The sequence below is a fragment of the Podarcis filfolensis genome, assembly GCF_964270895.1.
Source record: "Podarcis filfolensis genome assembly, chromosome: 3".
Lineage (NCBI taxonomy): Eukaryota > Metazoa > Chordata > Lepidosauria > Squamata > Lacertidae > Podarcis > Podarcis filfolensis.
The window spans coordinates 66,624,287-66,645,700 of NC_139606.1; the positions used below are offsets into that span (position 1 = coordinate 66,624,287).

Sequence of the window (21,414 nt, forward strand, 5' to 3'; positions counted from 1 at the left end):
AACTAAAACAACCCCCCCCACAAAAATAGCAATATAAAACCTTTCTCCTAGCACAGACAGAACAAAACAATTTGGAACTCAGCATAAGGCCACAGGAGAGAACAACTTCTTTGTAGTAGCACCCTTGTTGCAGAGATATTGTATGTTCCTAGGATAGAATCATAGAATTATGCAGCTGGTTATTACTGCCTAAGTGCAGAAGCTTATATTTGTCCCTGTTAAAATTGGTTTTGATAGTTTTGGCCCAGTTCTCCAATTTGTTAAGGTCATCTTGAATCCCAATTCTGTCTTCTGCAACTTTAGTTACCTTTCCAGCTTGGTGTCATGTGTAAATTTGATGAACCTCTGCTCAATTCCTTCACCCAAGGCATTTATAAAGACTTTGGACAACAAGGGGCCTAGGATAGAACCCTGTGGCACTTTCTAGGATATACTGTGATTACAAGTGCTGGAGATGTAATGGTCAATGTGCAAAATGTACACACACACACACACACACACACACACACACACACACACTGTCCAGTAATTCAGACATGTTGGTTTACCATTCAAAATTATTATTTTAGAAAAGAATGGATATTTGTTATTAAATTACTCAAAAATATTGTTACTGAATTATCTACAAGATACAGTCCCAGAGTTAGCCCTGGAAATAGGTTTAAATCTTTTTTAAAATGCCCAAAGAAAAAGTGTGGAAAGCATCATCATTTTTAGCTTGGCTTGAGAGGATTTGGAACATAATAAAAGTAATCAATTTTACATGTTATATAAGAGAAAAAAGCCAACAAACAACTAAATTTATAGAACTTTGTCCAGCACTTACCTATTACGTTTTGCAATGATAAGGCTGAGGACAATATATAATCCATAGAATTTATTTGCATTCTTATAATTTTGTAATATGATCTTGGTTATATTCATTTACGTTCATTTACATTTTCGTTATGCAATGTGTTATTTTTTGTGAGGATTAATATTGAAAACAAAAGCCTTTTCAGACAAACAAAGCAATAGCAATAGCAATAAAACAGCAGCATAAAACATTCAAACTTAAATTGGTATAAAACCCAAGCATCTTAAAAGGGCAGCAAACAAGCAAAACCATCTTCCTCTGGCCCCAAAATAACAACAGACACCAGGAACACTCCCTGCATTCCTTGGCAGTGTGCCTCACCCCAAAGGCTCTCTGCCTGCCCACCACCCACCTTAGCATAAATGGTGTGAGAATTGAAGAAGATCTTTAGATGCTTATGGCATGGACAGATTGGTATGGGAGGAGGAGACATGAGATATAATTTAATCTCTCCCACCCCCCTTTTGTTTTTACAGCTGGCGGACTTCAGAGAAGTTGTTTCCCGAATGCTGGGTCTCAATATTGCCACTATTGCTCTTCCCGACTATGAAATAATTACTCGTCTAGAGGGGCTGATCCATTCCCATCCACATCACTTTGTTCCCTGTGTCTGCTTCAAAGATATGTCGGTGAGGCAAGATGGAGCATTGCAGCTTCTCCACTGAACACGTTCCCTTTGCAACAGTAACGAGGACTGAGTAGAATTCCTGTCCTGGTGGTCCTCTTCTCTTTGCCATTATAAATGTTCCAAGATTTGATACCGAATTTTGGTGATAAAATTATAGAGGGCCTACAGTGAGAGTGCTTTTTTAAAAAAATGTAAATGTCTGTAATACATTTCAGAAGATCAATCAATACCCATGAAGTTCAATAGCCATGAAGTATCTTAATAAACAGCATTCTGTTACAGCTGAACATCTTATGCACTGGATATCAAAAATGGAAAGAACATTATTACCGTTGTCATCCATTAGTGAGACCTTGCTCATGGACGCTGCCTGAGCCCAATTTTGATCAGTTCATCTGCCGCAGGTCACCCCACCACAGAGGGTCCCCTTATTTTAGGGGCCATAGAAGTTCCTTTCCACCAACCCTGTTCCATGAGTCCTTTTTGGGATCCAAGTTTATGTGTCAATGCACTTGTTTTGCAAAACGAAAGATAAGAGTATTCCACAAGTCATTAATGTTCTTTTGCCTGGGCACAATAATCAGTTCAGCACTTTCACACCAAGGCATCCCAGTTTGCATTCTTTCCAGTCTTTCTTTTTATAGCTGTTCTCCACTACAGTACTTTTGGTTTTTTTCTACTCAAGCTGCCACATTACAACTGTCTTTAGTTAACAGATGAAGAACATCCTAAAAACTGTGCCAAAGATTTTAAAATTTTTTTAAGAGAGCTCTTTAACAGGATTTTTGATTCCCCTCTTACGTATCACTCATTTATATTTCTTACGACAGGTTACCAGTTTTAAAAATTGAGAGCAAATGGGAATAACATGACAGATTAGTTGCAGCTGGGAAATTCCTTGGACAAAAAATAGAACAAAAAAAGATGAATCCAAGAGCTCCACCTCATTCAACTATTAATGCTTACAAGAAATTCTGCAAAAGAACACTCTGTTGCACTGTTCACAGATGGACACAGATGTGCAAGTTACAATCTCAGCCCCACTTTATGCAACCCCTGCTGCTTTCTGAAGCTGCCCAATTCTGCCTTCCCGTTAGAATTTCTCTCTTCCCATTTCTGCTTTTCCCTTTCTTACCCCTCCAGTTTGTGTGCATACAGTACAGTAAAGTCAGAAAGGAGTTACTTTCACTTGCTTTCCAGAACAGCAGCTGTATTGATCTACAGTACTGAAAATGAATAAATCTGTACTTGACAATAACCCCATCATATCTAGTGGGATTTTTGTCTGAGTAGACCTGCATAAAATTTGGGAGTTAAAAATTTGAGGTAGTCATGGTTAAAATTGAAACGGGGCATTATTTGTTCTGGATTAGTTAATCTGGAACACTTTTCTGTCTGGCGCCACCCATAAATAGTTCTAGTTTTGCTGCCATATAGCCACAGACAGATGATGCCAGGGTTTTTTTTTGTCCAGCTCTGTTACAGAACTTTGATGATGATGCTCCATATTCTTAAGATTTACCACCTCTTCCATAATGCATATAGTTGAAAAAGCAAAAAAGAAATAGAACAAATAGAACCATTTAAGTACTCTATAATGAATCTGTTTTGCATTAAGTAATACCTAATTAACACCATGTGGTTCTAATTTGTTTTTAGTAATTGACCTAGCAATTTTAAGTTTCGGTGCCACTTAGATGTTGGTGCAGTAGTTTAGACATTTACCAAGTCAGCTGTTCTATTATGGTTTCTTGGCGTTCATGTATTCAGATGTGACTGGCTGTGAAACTGGGAAAGAGAACAGAGGGGGATGCAGCTTTTTTGAGTCCTGGAGGACCTGCTTACTGCTTTACAGGCCTTTCTCACCTGGCCTGGCAGGTTCTGCTGCTGTTTTTATTGCCCTGTTTAAAGTGTTTTGAATTATTTTTAACTGCTTTTAAAGTGTGTGCTTTAAAATGGGGGGGGGTGTTATTTTTAAATGAAGAGACGTAGGATGTACCTGGGAGAGAGGAGCTAGGGAGAGCAGGGGCCACCCTAATTTCAGTGGTTCTCGACAAGGAGAGGTATGGAAGCACAAGCCGGGGAAGGGGCATATGGCAAAAGCAATTAGTGACTGTGCCATATGCTAGCCCTTCCTCCAACTGGGGAATTGTGGTTGTCCTATCAGCCCGCCCTTGAGTCTGTGGCTGTTGCTGCTGAATGCTAGGTTGGTTCTGAGTAAAGCCTCCCTCATCCATGATCTGATTATGAATGCGGAGGCCGAACTGGTCTGTATCACTGAGACCTGGGTGGGTGAGCAGGGTGGAGTTGGTCTCACCCAGCTGTGCCCACCACCTTGGTACTCCGTGCAGCATCAGGGCAGAGGAGGGTCGGAGAGGAGGAGTTGCTGTAGTCTGTAGAAATTCCATTTCTTTGTCCAGTTGGGAAGTGATCCAGAGTGTGCGTTCCTAGTGATAGGCAATTGCGACAGATTAGGGATTCTGCTGGTTTACCGCCCACCTCCCTGCCCAGCGGTCTCCCTGCTTGAGCTGGCAGAACTGGTCTCAGAAGTGGTGTTGAGGACTCCCAGACTGCTGGCTTTGGGAGGCTTTAACATCCATATTGAGGTGACTGACTCTGGGGTGACTCATGGCCGCCATGACAACAGTGGGGCTGTCTCAACATGTCACCGGCCCAACGCATATAGCAGACCACACTCTGGAACTTGTTTTCTCAACTGGGAAGGAAGAGGGTGGTCTGAAAGTGGGGGATATTGACATCAGCCCCTTGTCATGATCAGATCACTTCATGCTGAGATTTAGACTTTCAGTACATTTCCCCCTCTACAGAGGTGGGGGACCCATGAGGTTGGTCCACCCTCAGAGGCTGATGGATTCTGTGAGATTCCAGATAGCAGCTGATATGATTTGCGCTGCTGTCAAAAACTTGTCTGACCTCTGGAACATCTGAATGGTTCAGGCCGTTGACATGATTGCCCCATAGTGCCTCTCCTGCTTCATGGAACCTGCTTGGCTCCCTGGTGTACTCCAGAACACTGGTGAGGCATCATCACCATGCCTGCCAGTGGGAGTGAACTGAATCCTCATTGTGCCAACTAGCAGAGCTTTTCCAGGTAGTGCAAGACTTCTTAAGAGTCTAGCCAGAAGGAAGCGGCAGAACCGCTACGACTTGTATGCAAAGCATTTTGAGGATAAAATTGCTTGAATCCACTGGGATCTTGACTCTGCTGTTACAGCAGATGAATATCAAAGAGTGTCCAGAGCACTTTCTAGTCTGGTTATGTTGGATGAGTTTCAGTTAGTGAGGCTCAAGGATGTGGACAAACGTGCTTGGATCTGCCAGGGTTCACTTGTGCTCAGGACCCTTGCACTTTTAGGACCCAAACCAATGGATTCAAGTCAGAAGAAATGAGATTCTGTTTAAACATCAGTAAGAGCTTTCTGACAAGGAAGAGTTGTTTGACAGTGGAACAGACTCTCTTTCCTTGGAGGTTTTTAAGCAGAGGTTCATAGAATAACAGAACTGAATCACAGAAACTTTATTGGGCAAGGTTCTTGAGCAGGTGGTTGCGGACCATATCTAGGAGTTCTTGAAGGAAACTAATTTTCTAGATCGATTTCAATCTGGGTTTAGGGCCAGTTTTGGCACAAAAACTGCTGTGGTCACTCTGTATGATAATAATTTTGTGACGCCTCTCATCTTTGATGCAGCTCCTCATGTCCCTTCTGAATCTACCCTAGAGGGTTGGGCAGATTTGGGGGGAGCGGGTACTGTAGGGAGAGGGATTGTCAGAAATTGCCTTTTCTGTTCTGCTGTCTGTGAGTAGATAGGATACCAGCTGCTAAGTATATATTTAATAGCTTTTCAAAACTTTTATAACTCAAGCTCCCAGTTCTTTCTTTCTTTTTCATAAAAACACACAGAGACACCTGGCTGTAATTTAATCAATGGAAACTGAAAGTGCACTCTGAGTTGTATTGGAGAACATTTGTAGAAAGGTGATCTATAAACCTTTTAAATAAATACCCTTCCAGCTGTGTAGCACACACTCTTGACTATACTCAGAAGGAAATCTGTTGATTTCATTGAACCTGCTTCCTAGCTAATGTGCCTTTGGCTTCAATCCCATGCAGCACACAATTACCTGGGAGTAAGTCCACTGAGATATCTTCTTTTTCCAATTAAATGTTCATAGGATTGCACATGCTTGAAATGCTTGAAAATACAAACTTGCAGAGGGCAGAAGGGAAGCAGGGGGTGGGGAATTGACCCCAATTATTTGGTAATGATAATTGGGGGATCGACCCCAATTATTTGGTAATGTTAAAAAGAACAATTCTGTGTGTATGGATCCATAAATACAGGCAGTTGGGAAAGATTTTGTATTCATGCACTGTAACTCAAAGACATCATAATCTGTGGCTACAACTCGGGAATAAAGAAGTTTTAATATTGACAATATTTGCTTTGCTTCTGTGCTCGTTTAGTCAAAGCAAATAAAAATAAGTTCAATGTGAACAAAGTTCAGAGGGGTTATTGAACTATGCAATTAGTGTCTGCTGAAAGCAAAACTTAATCATCTTCTGAATTTTTAATGAGGAAATTTTACAGGGCAAATTTATATTATTTAAATCTAAATTTTTGTTTTTGATAATATCATACACAGCTGTCTTAATCTAGATATACTGAGAGCTTCCACAAAAATAGAAACTGTATATTTAGAAATTAACGCACCATAAAATCTTATACAATAATTTGTGGGTTTGGAAGAGAGAATACAGAATGAACCAACTGGTCTTTGTGAGAATTAAGACCTAAAAAAATCATGCTACATCTATGACATATATTGTTTATCATAATAAATGTATAGCAATTAATTTCCAGCTACTGAGGATGCTTCTAGGTGGTAGGTTAATATGACATATGGATTGTTGAAGTAGCACAAATGGCATAGTGATGTAGAGAAATTCAGGTTTCGTGGATGGAGATTTTCAGGATTGTAGATCACCCAACAAAGGAAAGTGACCCCCACCCCATGACCTTACTGTCAACTTGTTGAGTGAGAGGCTAAGGATTTGTGTCATAAAAATCTTACCATGTACCTGTTGACAGCAGCCCATATGACAGCGTCTAAGAACTGGAGGAATAGATTGAAGAATAGTTCAACAGAATACGGCAAATTGTCCTAACAGAAAAGCTGAAAGCTGAAATGACAGTTCAGAGAATACAAAAATCAAGGGGCACATTTCACGAGGCTTCATTTGGCATGTGCAAATAGGCGAGGACCTGGAATAACTCTGCCAGACAGTGCAGAGAGCATTTATAGGTTAAAGTACATGGTGATTGTTTGCAAACTATTCCTATAAATACTTGCTTCATGCTCTTGGGGGAGGAGGAGGGAAAGGGGCATATTGTATTTGCTTAGGTTGTTTCAGAAAATATATATGAAACATCATAACAGGTGGTGGTTGTTTTTTAACATACTGGATTTTCCCTTAAAAGAATAAATTCAGATTAAAAGACAAAAGAAATAGATTGCCATTTGATGACAATGTCATGTGACTGCTGCAAGAAAACTTCCATGAATGAGGAACACTGATCATCACAATAAGCACCATCTGCAAACACCGTGAATCTATTTTAATTTGGTTAAGCTTTGGACTGTAGTCTCTAGTGATCACTATTTGAATTGACAGAAATGTCATTGCTATAGATTTACAGTAGAAACTTTCTGTTTTACTGTTTGCTTTTAAACAACTGTTCTGATCAGTATGTTAAAATAAATCTTTGGAGGTTTACTGCTGCCTCTGCTTGTCTTTTATTTAACCTCATTTCAATTGGCTGGTATTACAATATGCTTCAAATATTCAGCTAGTAAAAATTATAGGAGCCATGTACACGGTTTGTGTGCATATAAAATAGATCTGTTTTGAGTCTACTTCATGCTGAGAAACATTTGTCAATTTTATGTTTGTAGAAATATAAGGAATCCTATAAAACCACAAGCAACATTTAAATGATTCCCACAGTCCTAAGGAGGGCATTATATTGGAGCATGCAATATTTAGACCTATTGGGGCTGGGGAGGACAGCTTGGCATAAACTTGAAATTAATTAGATAAATTACTAGTACATGCCTAACCATGTCTACTCAGAAGTAAGCCCTAATTCAGTGGTGCTTACTTACACCCTGGTAAGTTGGTTTAAGATTGCAGTCTAAATGCATTGTAACTCAGTTCTTTGCCTGTTTACTCAGAAGTAAGTTCCATTATATTAAGTGGTCCTATGTTAAATGTGCATACAATTGCAGTCTTAGCTTCCAGCATTAATAAAGATAGGAAAATTTAGAACCAATTCTTCACACATCACCAATCCTTCACACATCACCCCCTGCCCCATAGCTCAGTAGGTGAGCACATACTTTTCTTGAAAAGGGTCCTGCATTCAATCTGCTGCATCTCTTTTGGAAGCAGAGCTGAAAGGACCAGTGTATATTTGTTTTCAAAATAAATAATAAATGAAACAAATGAGCTCTATTTTAGTTATAAAAACAAATGGGGATCAAATGAATTAGTTCCAAATGAAAATACATTTGCTCTTTTAAAAATTTGTTTCACCCATTTCAATTGAAGCAGCCTTATAGGGGGAGAGGAAGAGAACAGGCCATGCCTGTGCACCTTTTGAAATGGAAAAAGCCCGCCCCCATTTTATAGGCAATCTAACAGAGATGTGGCAGATCTGATGCCTTGAAGGAGTAGTTGGGTGTCTAAACATTAGAATAGAGACCGCTAAAGTTGCAGGCAGCCGAAGACTGTCTGGATCACACACTGAAATAAATGGAAGCCAACGCAAATGGAAGTTGAAGGAAAGAATAAGCTAGTTCTGCATCAGTCGTGAAACAAATGTAATTGTAGCAAATGAGTAAGAAATTAAGTGAAACTTTATTAAATAAATACTTGGAATTAATAACTAAACAACAAAAAAGAGTTCACACCTAGATGTCACTGTGCTATATGGACAAATGATCTGGCTCAATTTAAGATAGGAGCCCTATTCCAGCAATCTTGCCCTAAGAGACAAGGAGCTATAGGGGTATACATTTAGCCAAGCCCACTAAGGCTGCGTGATGACCCTTGGCTCCTAGCATGGTCCAAGTAAACTTCTGAAGGAGGAAGTACACTGGTTTCATAGGCTCAATATTGGTATCAGTGTTCCGGATTGGTGTAAAACAGTTTTCAGGTGTTCAATCCTGGCCTGGGAGGATTGTGGACATTGCTGGGCTTCACAGATTACAAGCTTTAAAGTGTGCACCTTAAAAAGTGAAGTGAATGTAACACGTTGCTGCTTGAAAGGAGGGACATTCTCCTGTAGGAGGAAGGGGGGGAGAGGCTGTTTGGGTTGCCTCTGCCCATCTCCCCACTGGCAGACAGTAAAATCTTTTAATAGAATACACGTGAGGCTAAGACAAGCCCATTTCCAGTTCCACTTCCTAACAGCCCCACCGCACGTGGCTTTGCCGGCTGCTCTAGGCAAAAGAGAAAAGGCGGGAACGCCATTTTGGAATGGACTTTCTTCTTCCTTTGTCTCTTTCTTCCCGGCTCCTCTTTCTGCTCCCTTCCGCAACTCCTGCCAGGTTTCTACTCTCTCCTTCCCCTTCTCCTGGCGTCCGTTTCATGGCCTTCCCACCCCACACCGTGCCTACAGTCTTGGGAGGCTTTTTGTGTGGGGTGGGCAGCCTCGGGAAAGGGCTTCAGTGCAGCGGAAGGGGCTTTCCTCAGAGCCGTTTGAGAGATGAATCTCTCTGCAGGGGGACCCGGAGTCTCCCTGAATCCAGCAGCAGCAGCAGCGAGTCCCCCAGCCACGGAGGTTGTGAGGGACCAGCAGCTCCTGTTTGCCTGGCCTGGCACAGGCTCTGGGCCTACCTGCAGGCCTCAGCCCCACTCCACTTGCCATAGGCCTATCAGGGCGCCCTCACCCGGAGAAGGAACTTATCACGGTAAGTACCAATGTTTGCTTCTCCCTGGTTTGGTTGCGTCTCCCTGTCAAGAGTACTTGAATTTGTTGGCACAAGTTGTATGAAATGACTTTGGAGCAAGGGGGATGCAAATGGTGACTTTCAGTCAGCCACAGACAGCGTGGTTAATGGTTAGGGGAGATGGGCGCTGTAGTTCACAGCATCTCGATGCCATTTGAGTCAGAGAGCAGATGGGCCAATAAGTATCTTCAGGGGACTTTAGCAAGCAATATTATTGTTGTTATTAAATTTATTATTATTATTTTTTGTTTTTTTGGGCCACGGATGACTTAAAGTGAATACTACAGGAGACCAAAAAATCAATATAAACAAATCATATGTAGTCTATGGTAAAGCAGTAAAAGTGTGGACTCGCTAAACTCAAACAAATGTTTGAAGGGGTAACCTTACTTTCAAAGAGATCTGGCTTTAAGCCGCTCTAGATTTTGAACCTCAAAGGAAAGCTGTTTTTCACCCAGAAGGTACTAGGAATGGGAGGGGTCCTAATTGCTGGTAATTAACAGGCAGCCACTGCAAATCCTATACAGAAGTCATATTTTTTCTTATCCAAAACATTAATTATTGGGTTTTATCAGCACAAACAATGTTCAGCAAAGGCTTTCAAACAGCAGGCAAAAGAAAAAATGTCAGATTTCGTTGTCAGCTTTAAAGGTCACTGGATGATTCATAGGACAAGGGAAGACCACTGCTGCATATTGCCTTTCAAAAAATGTCAGGCATACATATCTCCAAACTATTTGCCTGTCACAGTTGACCAAGGAGGAGTAGTCAGGTCCCAAAAAACCAATTACCAATGATGGACCTGGACAGCAGTTCCATTCTTCACGCCCACAATGCAGTGATGTCTCTTTTGATGAAGGGCTTCTGGATGGAAAGTAGCAAAAGAATTACCGTATCTCGTCTGCTTCATGGTAGAATGGTAGCATTCAACCATTCTACCATCTCTACAGTGTGAGCAGGGACAGAGCAGGGACTACTATATGCTGCTATCTGGTAACTTTGCAGGCACTGTGTGGTAGAATGTCATGGGCAGTGATGGATTCCTAAGGCACCATGACTGAATCAGCCTTTTGGCCCTTGGCCTTTTTGGATATGAGAGAAAATGTAGGGTATTCATGGCAAATTTTCCAAGGGTCTAACAGCATGTTCTTGCTAAAAAATGTCTACCCAAAAATAAGTCCCTGTGAATCGAAGCACATGTATCTCACAGAGATATCTTTTCTTAATAGGACCTGAACCAAAGCTCTGGTGGAGCTTCACACATCCAGGACTCCCCTGTTGCATGTGGGAACATGCAGTGAACAGGGAACTCCCCTGTTCACATGTGGAAGTGGAATTCCTCATAGGATATATATAGCATTACCTGAGTCATTGAAAAGAACAAAGCAGCCTATGTGTAGGTGGAGTTTTAGGTGCACCTAAAACCCACACGTGTTCATTGGGAACCCTGGATCATAGTACTGTAGTCAATAACTGTTACGTCTTCTATCACCTTATTGTCTATAAGGAGGGGGGAAATGCAGCCACTGATGTTCCAGGTTGAAGGATTCATGATTCTGCCTTTGTTTAGTTAAAAAAGGACAATATATGAAGAATATGGGTAGATTTAAATTTCAGAAGTAATTCTTTATAAATTGTGCATGCCTCATGTGCTTTACCCAAGCAACAGAGGTTATCTTGAGTCTGCCCAGTGAACTTGCTTTACTGTTCCCATGTGAAATTATTGCTAAATTAATTTTATTTCAGTCCATTTGGAAATATATTTGAATATTCAACATTTTAGGGAATAATGATGACAGAAGAGTCTGTCTATCTGTTTATCTATCGTGTGTGTGTGTGTGTGTGTGTGTGTGTGTAAGAGAGAGAATCTAGACACATACAAATACACTGTGTGTCTGAGACTACCTATATGTTTAATTCAGTTCCACTGACTTTTCTAGAAGTACAAACAGCGCACAAGGTATAATTATATATGGATCAGTTAATTTCCACAGAGTTAATGTAGCATGAAATGCATTGTTCATGGCTGATACAATTCCAGCAATGGATATAGATTGTATCTTTTGTAAGTGATTATAGGGATATTTCAATTTATGTCCTGCCCTGTTGGTGTGGGTAAGAAATTGAACATACAGTGCTTTACTTTCTTTCTGTCTCCACCACCAATGGCTATGGGTGAGAGCTGGGTAAAGGGTGGAGCATGGGAACAGATGGGAAATAGGAAACTCTGAAAGGGTGGCAGGTGCAAGAGTGGGGCAAAGGACTTTTCTTCACTCTTTGTACCCCATTTCTTTCACTCCACCTGTATGTTTGCGCAGCTCCCACTTGCTGATCTGTACTTCCATTTCTCTGAAGTGTGTCCAGTGTCTTTGAAATAAAATATTCCTAGTCAACTTTGCAAAATGGTATGACTTGAATCTAAACTGCTCTTCCATAAGTGGCAGACATTTCTCAAATTCTGTTGATTCTGCCTCCAACTGCAGGTCCCACAACAACATTGCATGCCACTCCAGGTATGGCTTTTTTGGGGTGGAAGACAAGTGACTGTTGGCTGTAGTGAGAAGGGGTGGGCAGGAAGCACAAGGAGACTTCCATTTGCACTTCTTTCTATTCTTCTGTATAAGCCTTAAAGGCTTTGGAATGACTTTGCTGACAGAGTAAAAGCAAAGCTAATTATCTCTAGAGCACTTCAGAATCTAATTTTTCAGAAGTACCAGCTTGGGATTTTTAATTTTAAACCTATGATTTATGAGCTGGTGGCTGTTACACTGAAGTGCTTACACTTGATTAAAAGTGTCTTTATCGAAAATGATCCATCTGTTTCTTATTCACTTCAAAAAGAATTTCTCCCAAATGGCATTATATTCATTCTAGTTTATCTAAAAAAGGCTTTCCCAACCTTGGGATCCCAGATATTATTGGGCTACAGCTCCCATCATCCCTGACCATTGGCCACGGTTGCTAGGGGTGATAGTGGTCAAGGTGCGTGTGTTTCAGATGCATCCTTTGTAATGCTGTAATGCATTTATGTTTCTGTTTTTAAATGTGTTGTAAGACCTTTGGGTAACATGCAACTAATAAGTCAAATAAATAAATTATTCAACAATATCTCAGGACCCCAGGCTGATCTTTCCTGTTTTAGAGATTAGAGGAATGAGAAATTTAATTCTTTTCAGAGGGGCATAGAAACCATTGTTCTATATAGCCCAGAACTTGTTCCAGTGTATGAACTGAAAGCGCATTAGGCCCCCACCTTGCTTGAAGTTAAACAATACTTACAAGGGTATTAATAAACCACCAATCCGTAAAAATAAATAAATATATAAAGGCAGTCTACACCAAAATACAATCAAATCAGTACATCAAAATTGTGGGTGCCTGCCGGACATCTGTAGGAACAGTGTTCCAAAATGCAGATGCCGCTGGACTGAAACTTTGGTTTGAATGCAAGCGAAATGACTGCAAGGCAGCTGCAGGACAGTCAGGATGATGATTGCAGCAATCTGGTTGGGTCTTTCAGGTGACCTGGTCCTTGGCCAGCTAGGAGGTTGTTGCTGCTGTTACTGTTATTTTTTTGTAGCTTTATTTTGTATCCTATGATTTTTGAGGAAACTGTTCAGTTTGGTTGTGTAGCTTTTGATGTTTTGTTTGTTGTTTATGACTACTTTTGTTATGTTTGTTATATATATTTGTAAGCCACCTTGAGCTTGATTGATTGATTCACAGCCTTTAAGAAGCCCTTTGAAGTTTTAAAAAAACTTTTACAGCACTCAGATCAGCTGTACTTAATTTGTTATTAATGAACTATCTTTTTTCTTTCTTCTTCTTTGGCAATCACTTGTAGCTAAGTAAGATTGTCTTCCATGAATATGGTCTTAACAGTGAGTCCATTAGTGACTGGAGGCCAATTCTAGATCCACACATCCTTCCATAGTGGGGACATAGGTTTCTGGGTGGGACTTGATCACGGTGAGGGTTTGCCAAACGTGCCTTCCTCTTACCTTGTTTCTTCCTTTTGTCCTGAGTTTGTGCTTTTTCAAAGTTCATGACACCTTTGGTAGAGGCTATTCTCCAACTGGAGTGCTCGCAGGCCAGTGATTCCCAGTTGTTGGTGTTTACATTTTATTTTTAAAGATTTGCCTTGAGAGTGTCTTTAGACCACTTTTGCTGTCCACTGGCATTGCACTTACCATTCTTAAATTGGGAATAGAGTAGTTGCTTTGGAAAATGACAATCAGGCATCTGAGCAACATGACCAGTTGGTCATGTAATGAACTATATACTCTGTAAAATGTACAGCATTAAGACTACACCAGGAAAACAGATAATGATTCTAAACCAGAGATACAGAAAAAGGAAGAGCAATTTTACTGGGTCATTCTTTTTTGGGGGAATGATCTGCTACACTAACTGGTTGCTCGTACTGTACAAATAAAGCAAATAGTTCAGATTGGGCCAACCTAATGCTTGGAGATCTCTGTGCCTGATTTTAAAACATCAGGTTGAGTCTGGTACAAGTAGCTCTGTAGGAGGTTTTCTTCAAAGGTTTGTGATATTTCTAAGAACAAATAGAGTTAGCACTTGTGTGTGTGTGTGTGTCTGATTTTAGCATCCTATTTCTAAAAAAATACCAGCTGTTAGAAATAAGTTATTTTATTCCCCCCCCCCTTTGCTCTTTAATATTGTATCTGTTAGATATGCAACTCTTAACAATGCACAATAGCAACAGAATAGAAAAGGAGAGTGGGCTTTTCATTGAGATGCAGCAATAATACAGTTAATATATAGTAACATTTTTCATTTATATACAGTAGTATGTTACAAGAAACTAACATGAAAAATAAATGTGAGATTATGTAGCATTCTTACAGTTCTTACAACATTTTAAGTTGCAGTTGCATTTGATCCATTTGATCAGTCTTAAAGGGGGAATAGTTTATCTGGGTTTAGGAAATCATGATGTGTGAGTTGAAAATACTCAACATGCACATCTAATACAGGTGGACACATCAGAAGTCAAAGTGGAAAGTACTTGAATTATACACTGAATTAACAATTTGGGTTTTTCTCTTGTAAATGTTTTAAGTAAGCTGCCTTACTTATTCTATCAGAATGCTTCTTTTATTGATTCAAATGGCTGGAATATAATGCAGATTTAGAAATGGATGCTAGGATAATAGCATGTTTTTATTCCTGGCATTAGTCTGCTTTTGATGTTTGTAATTCTGTGAATTATTGTTGATCTTCTTAAGTTGAAAGTATAAGAGATCCAAGTATGATCAAAAGCTGATATGATAGAATACATATATAGGATTTGATGTACTAGTTACCTGGAGATCTAAACAGAGGTGGTATGTCTGCTGATGTGTTGATGTTCTTAAGGGTAACATGCCTCTTTGTACCAGGGCATTCTCTAAACAATAAAGCAGGCAAGAAGTTAAATCACTTCTTAATATTTTATTTGTCCATCTCAGAGGGGAGAAATGAGGCTGTATTGTCATATTGTGATAGTTACAATCATTGTCTCCGTGTCATTAAAAACAGTAATCATAACTTTTGCGTTTTGTATGCCATGTTTGAAAGAATAAGAAAACAAACAAGCATCACGAGTAGCAATGATAATTCCTAAAATATTGTCCATCCACTCCCCACTCCAGGGCAACAGAGTGCATATATTTTTCTTAAACAGAATGACATACCAGTGCTCTATCAGATGCCAATCAGATAAAGGTCAGCTATTGCACACCCAAATAAGCCAGAACATGAAGGGAATAAGTTATTTGGACACATCTGTGACTTAAAAAGAAAGGAATGTGGTAGGAAAATGCCTAACATCAGCTATAATGCCTAATACATTATATATTTAATAAGTGTAAATTTGCATCAAACAGAATCAGGGACATTTGAGAGTTTTCTCACCACTGTTCCACCCCCCCCCCTTTTGTAAAAACAGGTAAAAGCAAAGGGACATAAAACCAAAAAGAGTTAGAGACTATCATAACGGCAGAACACAATCTTTTTCATTTCAATGGGTTTGTGTTGGATAATATTAATAATAAGAACAATCTATGGCATTTTAAACTTTGTGGAGGAGTGTTTTTGTTTGTTATTATAGTATTGTATATCAGATGAGGTATAGAAATTTAATTAATGATCATGTAATTGACGATGATGACCATGATAATAAAGTTGCAATCCCTACAAGCCTCTAGGGAGAAAATGAGATGTTGCCCCAGCAGGCCTTGGGTGGACTGTAAATATTTAACCAAAAGTTCTGCAATGTGACTGGCAAAAAGCACATGGATATCAGCATCTCTGTCTTGATGAAGAAATATTTGATTATTTCTGGATATCTGTCTACATTTATTTCACAATTATTTGGGAAATGATATTTATGCAGATTGGCAATATCTTTCCTAATTATTTTATCATTACAAAATATTTTTATAAGCTTGTTTCAGCTGCAATGCTATGTCATGCACTTCTGTTGAGTACCCTTTTGCCTAGTTAACTGGCAAAGATCTGATTTATGAAGAGAATAAACCTCTAGATCACAAACACTTCCCTTTTATATGTCTTATATCCCAGTTTTATGTTGGAGTATAAAAGAACTTTATTTTGCCACTTTAGTATGATTCATATGATCAGTTTTCTCACAGTATGATAATATTACTTCATACTGGGATAATCGCAGAATCCAGATCGCAAGGATAGGTCTACAGTTCCTTTCTCATGCACCAGAAACCAGAATTCAGTTGCTCTTGCTGATGCCATGGTGGGCAGCAAGGTTAGTTCGTTGTAGCAAAAAAACCACCCACCACCAAAGAATCTCATGGATCAAGTTTCTAATGTTTACTGACACTGGATGATAATTGCTAAAATTCAAAATGCGTACATGAGTCAATGCAAATCAGATATGCAGATATCTGATTTATGCATATAAGACATGAGGACCAAATTACTGGTAGGTGTACAAAAAGATAAAACGCAAACATACTGCAAAGCATACAAAAGTTGCAATACTTGTCTAAACATGAATGCTTTTAGCAGGTGCCGAAGAGTGCAGTGAAGATGCCTGCTTAATCTCAAGAGGCAGGGCATTCCAAAGTGCATGTGCTGCCACACTAAATGATCACGTTCTTCCAAATGCAGATCTTTTTTCTGGTCCATTGGCTGTAATAAATTGAAGTGATGATTAGCTGAGAGACACAAGAGCCTGCCAGTTTGATTGGGGGAACAGGAGATGAGCTGTGGAAGCGGCTGCTTAACACTTTTTCTTTCTACTGTTCCTAGACTCCAATCACCCTCCTCTAGCTGCTGAAAATACCTTTCTCTTTTAAAGTGGTGACAATGTGTGCCTCCCAACACACAGTGATTCAGGAGTGATTCAGTCACATACCAGAATGTTAGGTTTGTGCATTTAAAGTGGATTAAGGCACTCTCTATCATCCTAGACCAACAAGCGCAATGAACTCCCCCCCCCCCCGCCCCATTTGGAAAGTGACGAGGAAATACAATGAAAATGTGAGACAACTATACAACTAAAAGGAAGATCTGTCCAGATCAGTCTTGCCCTAGATTACTTCAAAGTACATTGTGCCAGCCTGCAGCAAAAGGGGTGAGTGTCACGATCTCAGGGCCCAGCTGCAAACAAGATTCAGAGCTGGAGGCTATAGAGTCTCCAACAGAGGACTCAGACAAGTAGCCATGTTAGGTTCAGAGCTTGGAGCCTGCTGCTGGAGAACCACTGAGTCCACAGAGTGTGAGGCTGACGATCAGGAAGCCCCAGAGAAACCTCCCTTATAGCATCAAAGGCATGAGGCTCCCCAGCCACCTTCCCCTGAGAAATCAAAGGTCTCCCACAGTACGTCACCTGTCCAGCAGCCTTGGAAGTACACTAGGTGAGAAACTATAAATGGAGGAGTACCCATCTTCAGGCCAGAAGACTGGCATTTTAAGAATCTGAAAATTATCCACAACAGAGTAGAGCCTGGAAGAAGTGGAGGTGAGAGACTTAAAAAACTTAGTCTGCACTCAACCTTTGCTGGGGTGAGTTGTTCACTCAGAGCAATCAAGGGTCCAACAATACCTGCCTTCTCTGTGGGATCTGGCACCAGACCAGAATCTGACAGTGGGTAAGGATGGGCAATGGAAGACAATGGCTGTGTCTTTGTGGGAAGGACCCATTTCAGTCTTTCTAATGCAACCAGAGGCATTATGTTTACTCTTAGGTCTGCCCGGGTGCCCCTCTGCCCTCTCCTTCCCAGCCATCTCCTACTTGGCTGGGAGGGGAGCAGAGATGCCAGAATGCTTTCCTCCACCACCATCACAATGGGCACAAAGAGGAGAATCCTGTGTAATCAGGAGCTCATGTTCTTGTCCAGCTTCCCAGTTGGTGTGCACTTTTAAGACTGCCATGACGCTTGGTATGCTCACATGCCATTGCTCTCGTCTATCCCTTTAACTTTGGATTCTATACACGTGAGTTGAATTGGTGTGAAATCTATGGGAGTGTCTGATTTGGTCAAGGTGTGGCCTGGTCAGTGTGACTGTAGGGCATAACATTTTAACACATAATTACTTCTCTGCTTGGTGATCCTGTTTTAGTTTCAAGTTTTGCCATGTGATGCTCATGTGTTTGATTTAAGACTGGCAATACCACAACTCTTGATGCAACACTGGCACATCTTTTCCGCTGAGATATGGCTGTCGCTGGCTCTTCTTTTCTTTTGGCGCCAGCTTATAACATGCCTGTTTATTCAAACATTTGGAAATGGTTAGCCTGGGAATTTTATAGATGATTCTCTGTAGTTTTGTGATTGATGTTAACTGATTTTATCTGCTTTTATGTTTTGTTTAATGGATTTATTGTTTTAAATAATTCTTTATTGCTTCATCCTGAGCTCCCATGACAAAGGGTAGGTTATAAATATGTTAAATATTTAGAATATAAATATACATATTTTAAATCATACTCACTTTTGCTGAATCCCACTCATAACGTTTGGGGTTTGCTAAGCAGACATCAGAATCATCCTGCAAGAGTGGACCAGTTGATCTAGAACAGCAGAACTGGATTCATTTCTGCTTTCAATTCTAGATACCAAAATCTATGACAATTATCAAGGGTTTGGTGGAATATTGCTCTTTTGAGCCTACTCAGGACAGTTGGTACTCTGCTCTTGTACTAACCTATAGAGCAGAGTGGTCCAACACATGGCCTGAAGGCCGCATGTGGCCCTTGAGGTCTTTTTGGCAGTCCTCAGCAACATTTGACACCGCCCCCCCTCAGCCCTTATACTGCTCTCCCAAAGCCAAGTAATGAGGTGCTGGGCTTTTGAAGGCAGTGTGAGGGCTCTGAAAGGGTCCCAGAGTCCTCCTGCCTCCTTCCCAAAGCCTAGTTAGCACATTACCAGCTTTGGGAAGAAGATGGGAGGGCTCTAAGACCCTTGCAGAGCCTTGTACCTCCTTCCCAAAGCCCAAGACTTTACTTAGCTGGCCTTGGGAAGGCAGCATGAGGGCTGCAAGAAAGTGTCAAATTTTGGCCTTGCTTTCCTGTGCGACAAGTCAGTGTACAGCCTGCTGGTTCCATGTCGAAGTACTCTTGTGGTCTGCTTGGTATGAAAAGTTGGACTGCCCTGCTATAGGGTGTCCAACAGGTAGTACAGTTTCTATCCAATATATGCTCCTGATTTGATCATTGAGTCAAGTACTTGATTGTTGTAAAGTGAATAATCTCACTCTGATGTAGCCCAGCTTTTTTATTGTTTCCAAAATATTTACCACAATATTCTCAGTGATTTTGGAAATATTTTCAACAACCCAACTAGGGTGCCTCATGATTAATACGTTAGTACTTCTGCTGAAGTTCACATGTTGGGCAGCAGCAGTGCTATTATCACTCTTAAAAATTACCGTATTTTTCGATCTATAGGATGCACCTTTTCCCCTCCAAAAATGAAGGGGAAAAGTGTGTGCGTCCTATGGAAAGAATTCAGGCTTCAGGAAGCTATCTGCAAGCCTGCGGAGCCCGATGGGAGTTCCCGCCAGGCTCTGCAGGCTTGCGCACAGTTGCCTGCAGCCCGAAGCCTGGGGAGCACGGCGCTGTGCACCCCGGGCTTCGGGCAGCTGTGCGCTAGCCTGGGGAGCCCGGTGGGAGTTCCCTGCAGTCTAATCCTAGGCTGAGAGTGCCTCAGATGAGGCAGATGAGGTACATCCTCTTGATTTAATTTAAATACTTTTATTATTTAATTTGGGGATTGAAAAAAACTTCAAACCTTAGAAGTTCCCGCCAGGCTCCGCACGCTTGCGCACAGCTGCCTGCAGCCCAAAGCCCGGGGAGCGCAGCGCTGTGCACCCCGGGCTTCGGGCAGCTCTCTGCAAGCCTTAAGAGCCCAGCGGGAGTTCCCGCCGGGCTCCCAAGGCTTGCAGATAGCAGCCTGCTGTCCCCGAAGTCAAAACAGTGAGATGGGGCGCTGCGCAGCCCTCCGTCTCACTGTTCCGGCTTCGGGATGGCTGCACAAAGCCTCCGCGGGGCGGCGGGGTGAAGGCACCCCGCCATACTGCGGAGGCTACAAAGGATGTCCCTGAAGCCTCAAGCCTTTGGAGTGCAGCTGCGCTCCAAAGGCTTCAGGGATCTTTGAGGCTGGTGGTGGGGGAAAGCAGCGCTTCCCCCCACCGCCAGCCCCACAAGCTTGGGGGGCAGTGGCAAGGCCTGCTATTGAACGCACCTTGAACGCACCTTGTTTTTGAGGGGGAGAACAAGAACCCCCCCCTTATTCTCCCCCTCCTATGGTCTGGTGCGTCCTGTGGGCTGGTGCGTCCAATAGAGTGAAAAATACGGTATCTCTCTTCACTCAGAGCTGATTACAGCAGCAGTAGTCAATATTGTGCTCTCTATATGGTATTAGGCTGCAACTCCCATCAACTCTGTCGGTCATGCTGGGTGGGTCTAATGGGGGTTGTAGTCAGACAACATCTGGAGAGCTCCATGTTGGGTATCTGATATGGGTATGTAAATACTCAGGTGGTTTGACTGTAATGCCTAGAACTAGAATAGGAAGTATGAGTATGGATGTAATCCAGCAACAAAATGCTCAGTTCAGGTGTAGGTTGCTCAGTCAGATCTCTTACAGCTTAATAGTTCTTTTACGCATATTTCTGTTTTGACTACAACTGGAATACATTACCTTGAGTTCTAGACAGAGATTAAATAGAGATATAGCAGATTAAATAAACAGTAGACAGGGAGATGAATTCTTTATAGGCATATCATGATGCTTTAAAAATAAAATGCAGGCTTTATATTGCAGGACTGATCCAGTGTTATGAAATAGGGATAGAGATACCACTATTAAGTGCTTTTTTCTGGGGGGACGCAGGGGTACACATACCCCTAAATATTTTGTGAATCATTGTACTTTTGTCCATTTACTGTATTTATTTTCCCCGATTTGAACTATTAAATTGTGATTTTTCTGGAGTCAAAATGAGAGTACCCCTAAACATTTTTAAAGAAAAAAAGCATTGCCTCTATGCATAATATAGCAGGAAGCAGTCTTTCCGTAGCAGGAAGACAGCAAGATGGACTGTATCAAGCAATTCTACGAAACTATAAAAGCTGGAATGAACACAAGAAATGTCAGGGACAGGACACAGCTAAGCCCTGAATAAGCTGGTTTCAGCTTTCAGCTCTGGAGATGGGTAGAAATTTAAAGGGGAAGCTATAAATCAAACTCCTGGGATGTAGCCTATTTAGTCATTATTAGAATTAACCACCATTGTGTATATTTGGCATGTAGCAATAGAAAGACATTAAAATTATGTATGTCGATAATAAAAATTTCATGTCAAGAAAGATGGATTCTCTGTATGAATTAATCATTTATGCTGCTT

The 21,414-nt window shown here is 41.1% G+C and overlaps 2 protein-coding genes across 3 annotated transcripts in view; both read left to right on the forward strand.

Moving 5' to 3' along the window:
• The window catches only part of LOC310759014 (uncharacterized protein), a 66,344-nt gene extending 59,062 nt beyond the window's left edge, over positions 1–7,282 (forward strand). The window contains exon 21 of the mRNA XM_083605774.1: positions 1,333–7,282. Within this exon, the coding sequence (XP_083461900.1) occupies positions 1,333–1,521 (189 nt within the window). The 3' untranslated portion in view covers positions 1,522–7,282. The remainder of the gene's footprint in view (positions 1–1,332) is intronic.
• Positions 7,283–8,462: 1,180 nt separating this feature from the next.
• Positions 8,463–21,414, forward strand: part of ESR1 (estrogen receptor 1) — a 214,765-nt gene continuing 201,813 nt past the window's right edge. The window contains exon 1 of one of the 2 annotated variants that reach the window (XM_083607966.1): positions 8,463–9,480. The gene's annotated coding sequence lies outside the window, so the exon portion shown is untranslated. The remainder of the gene's footprint in view (positions 9,481–21,414) is intronic. The other variant, XM_083607959.1, reaches the window with a different exon arrangement.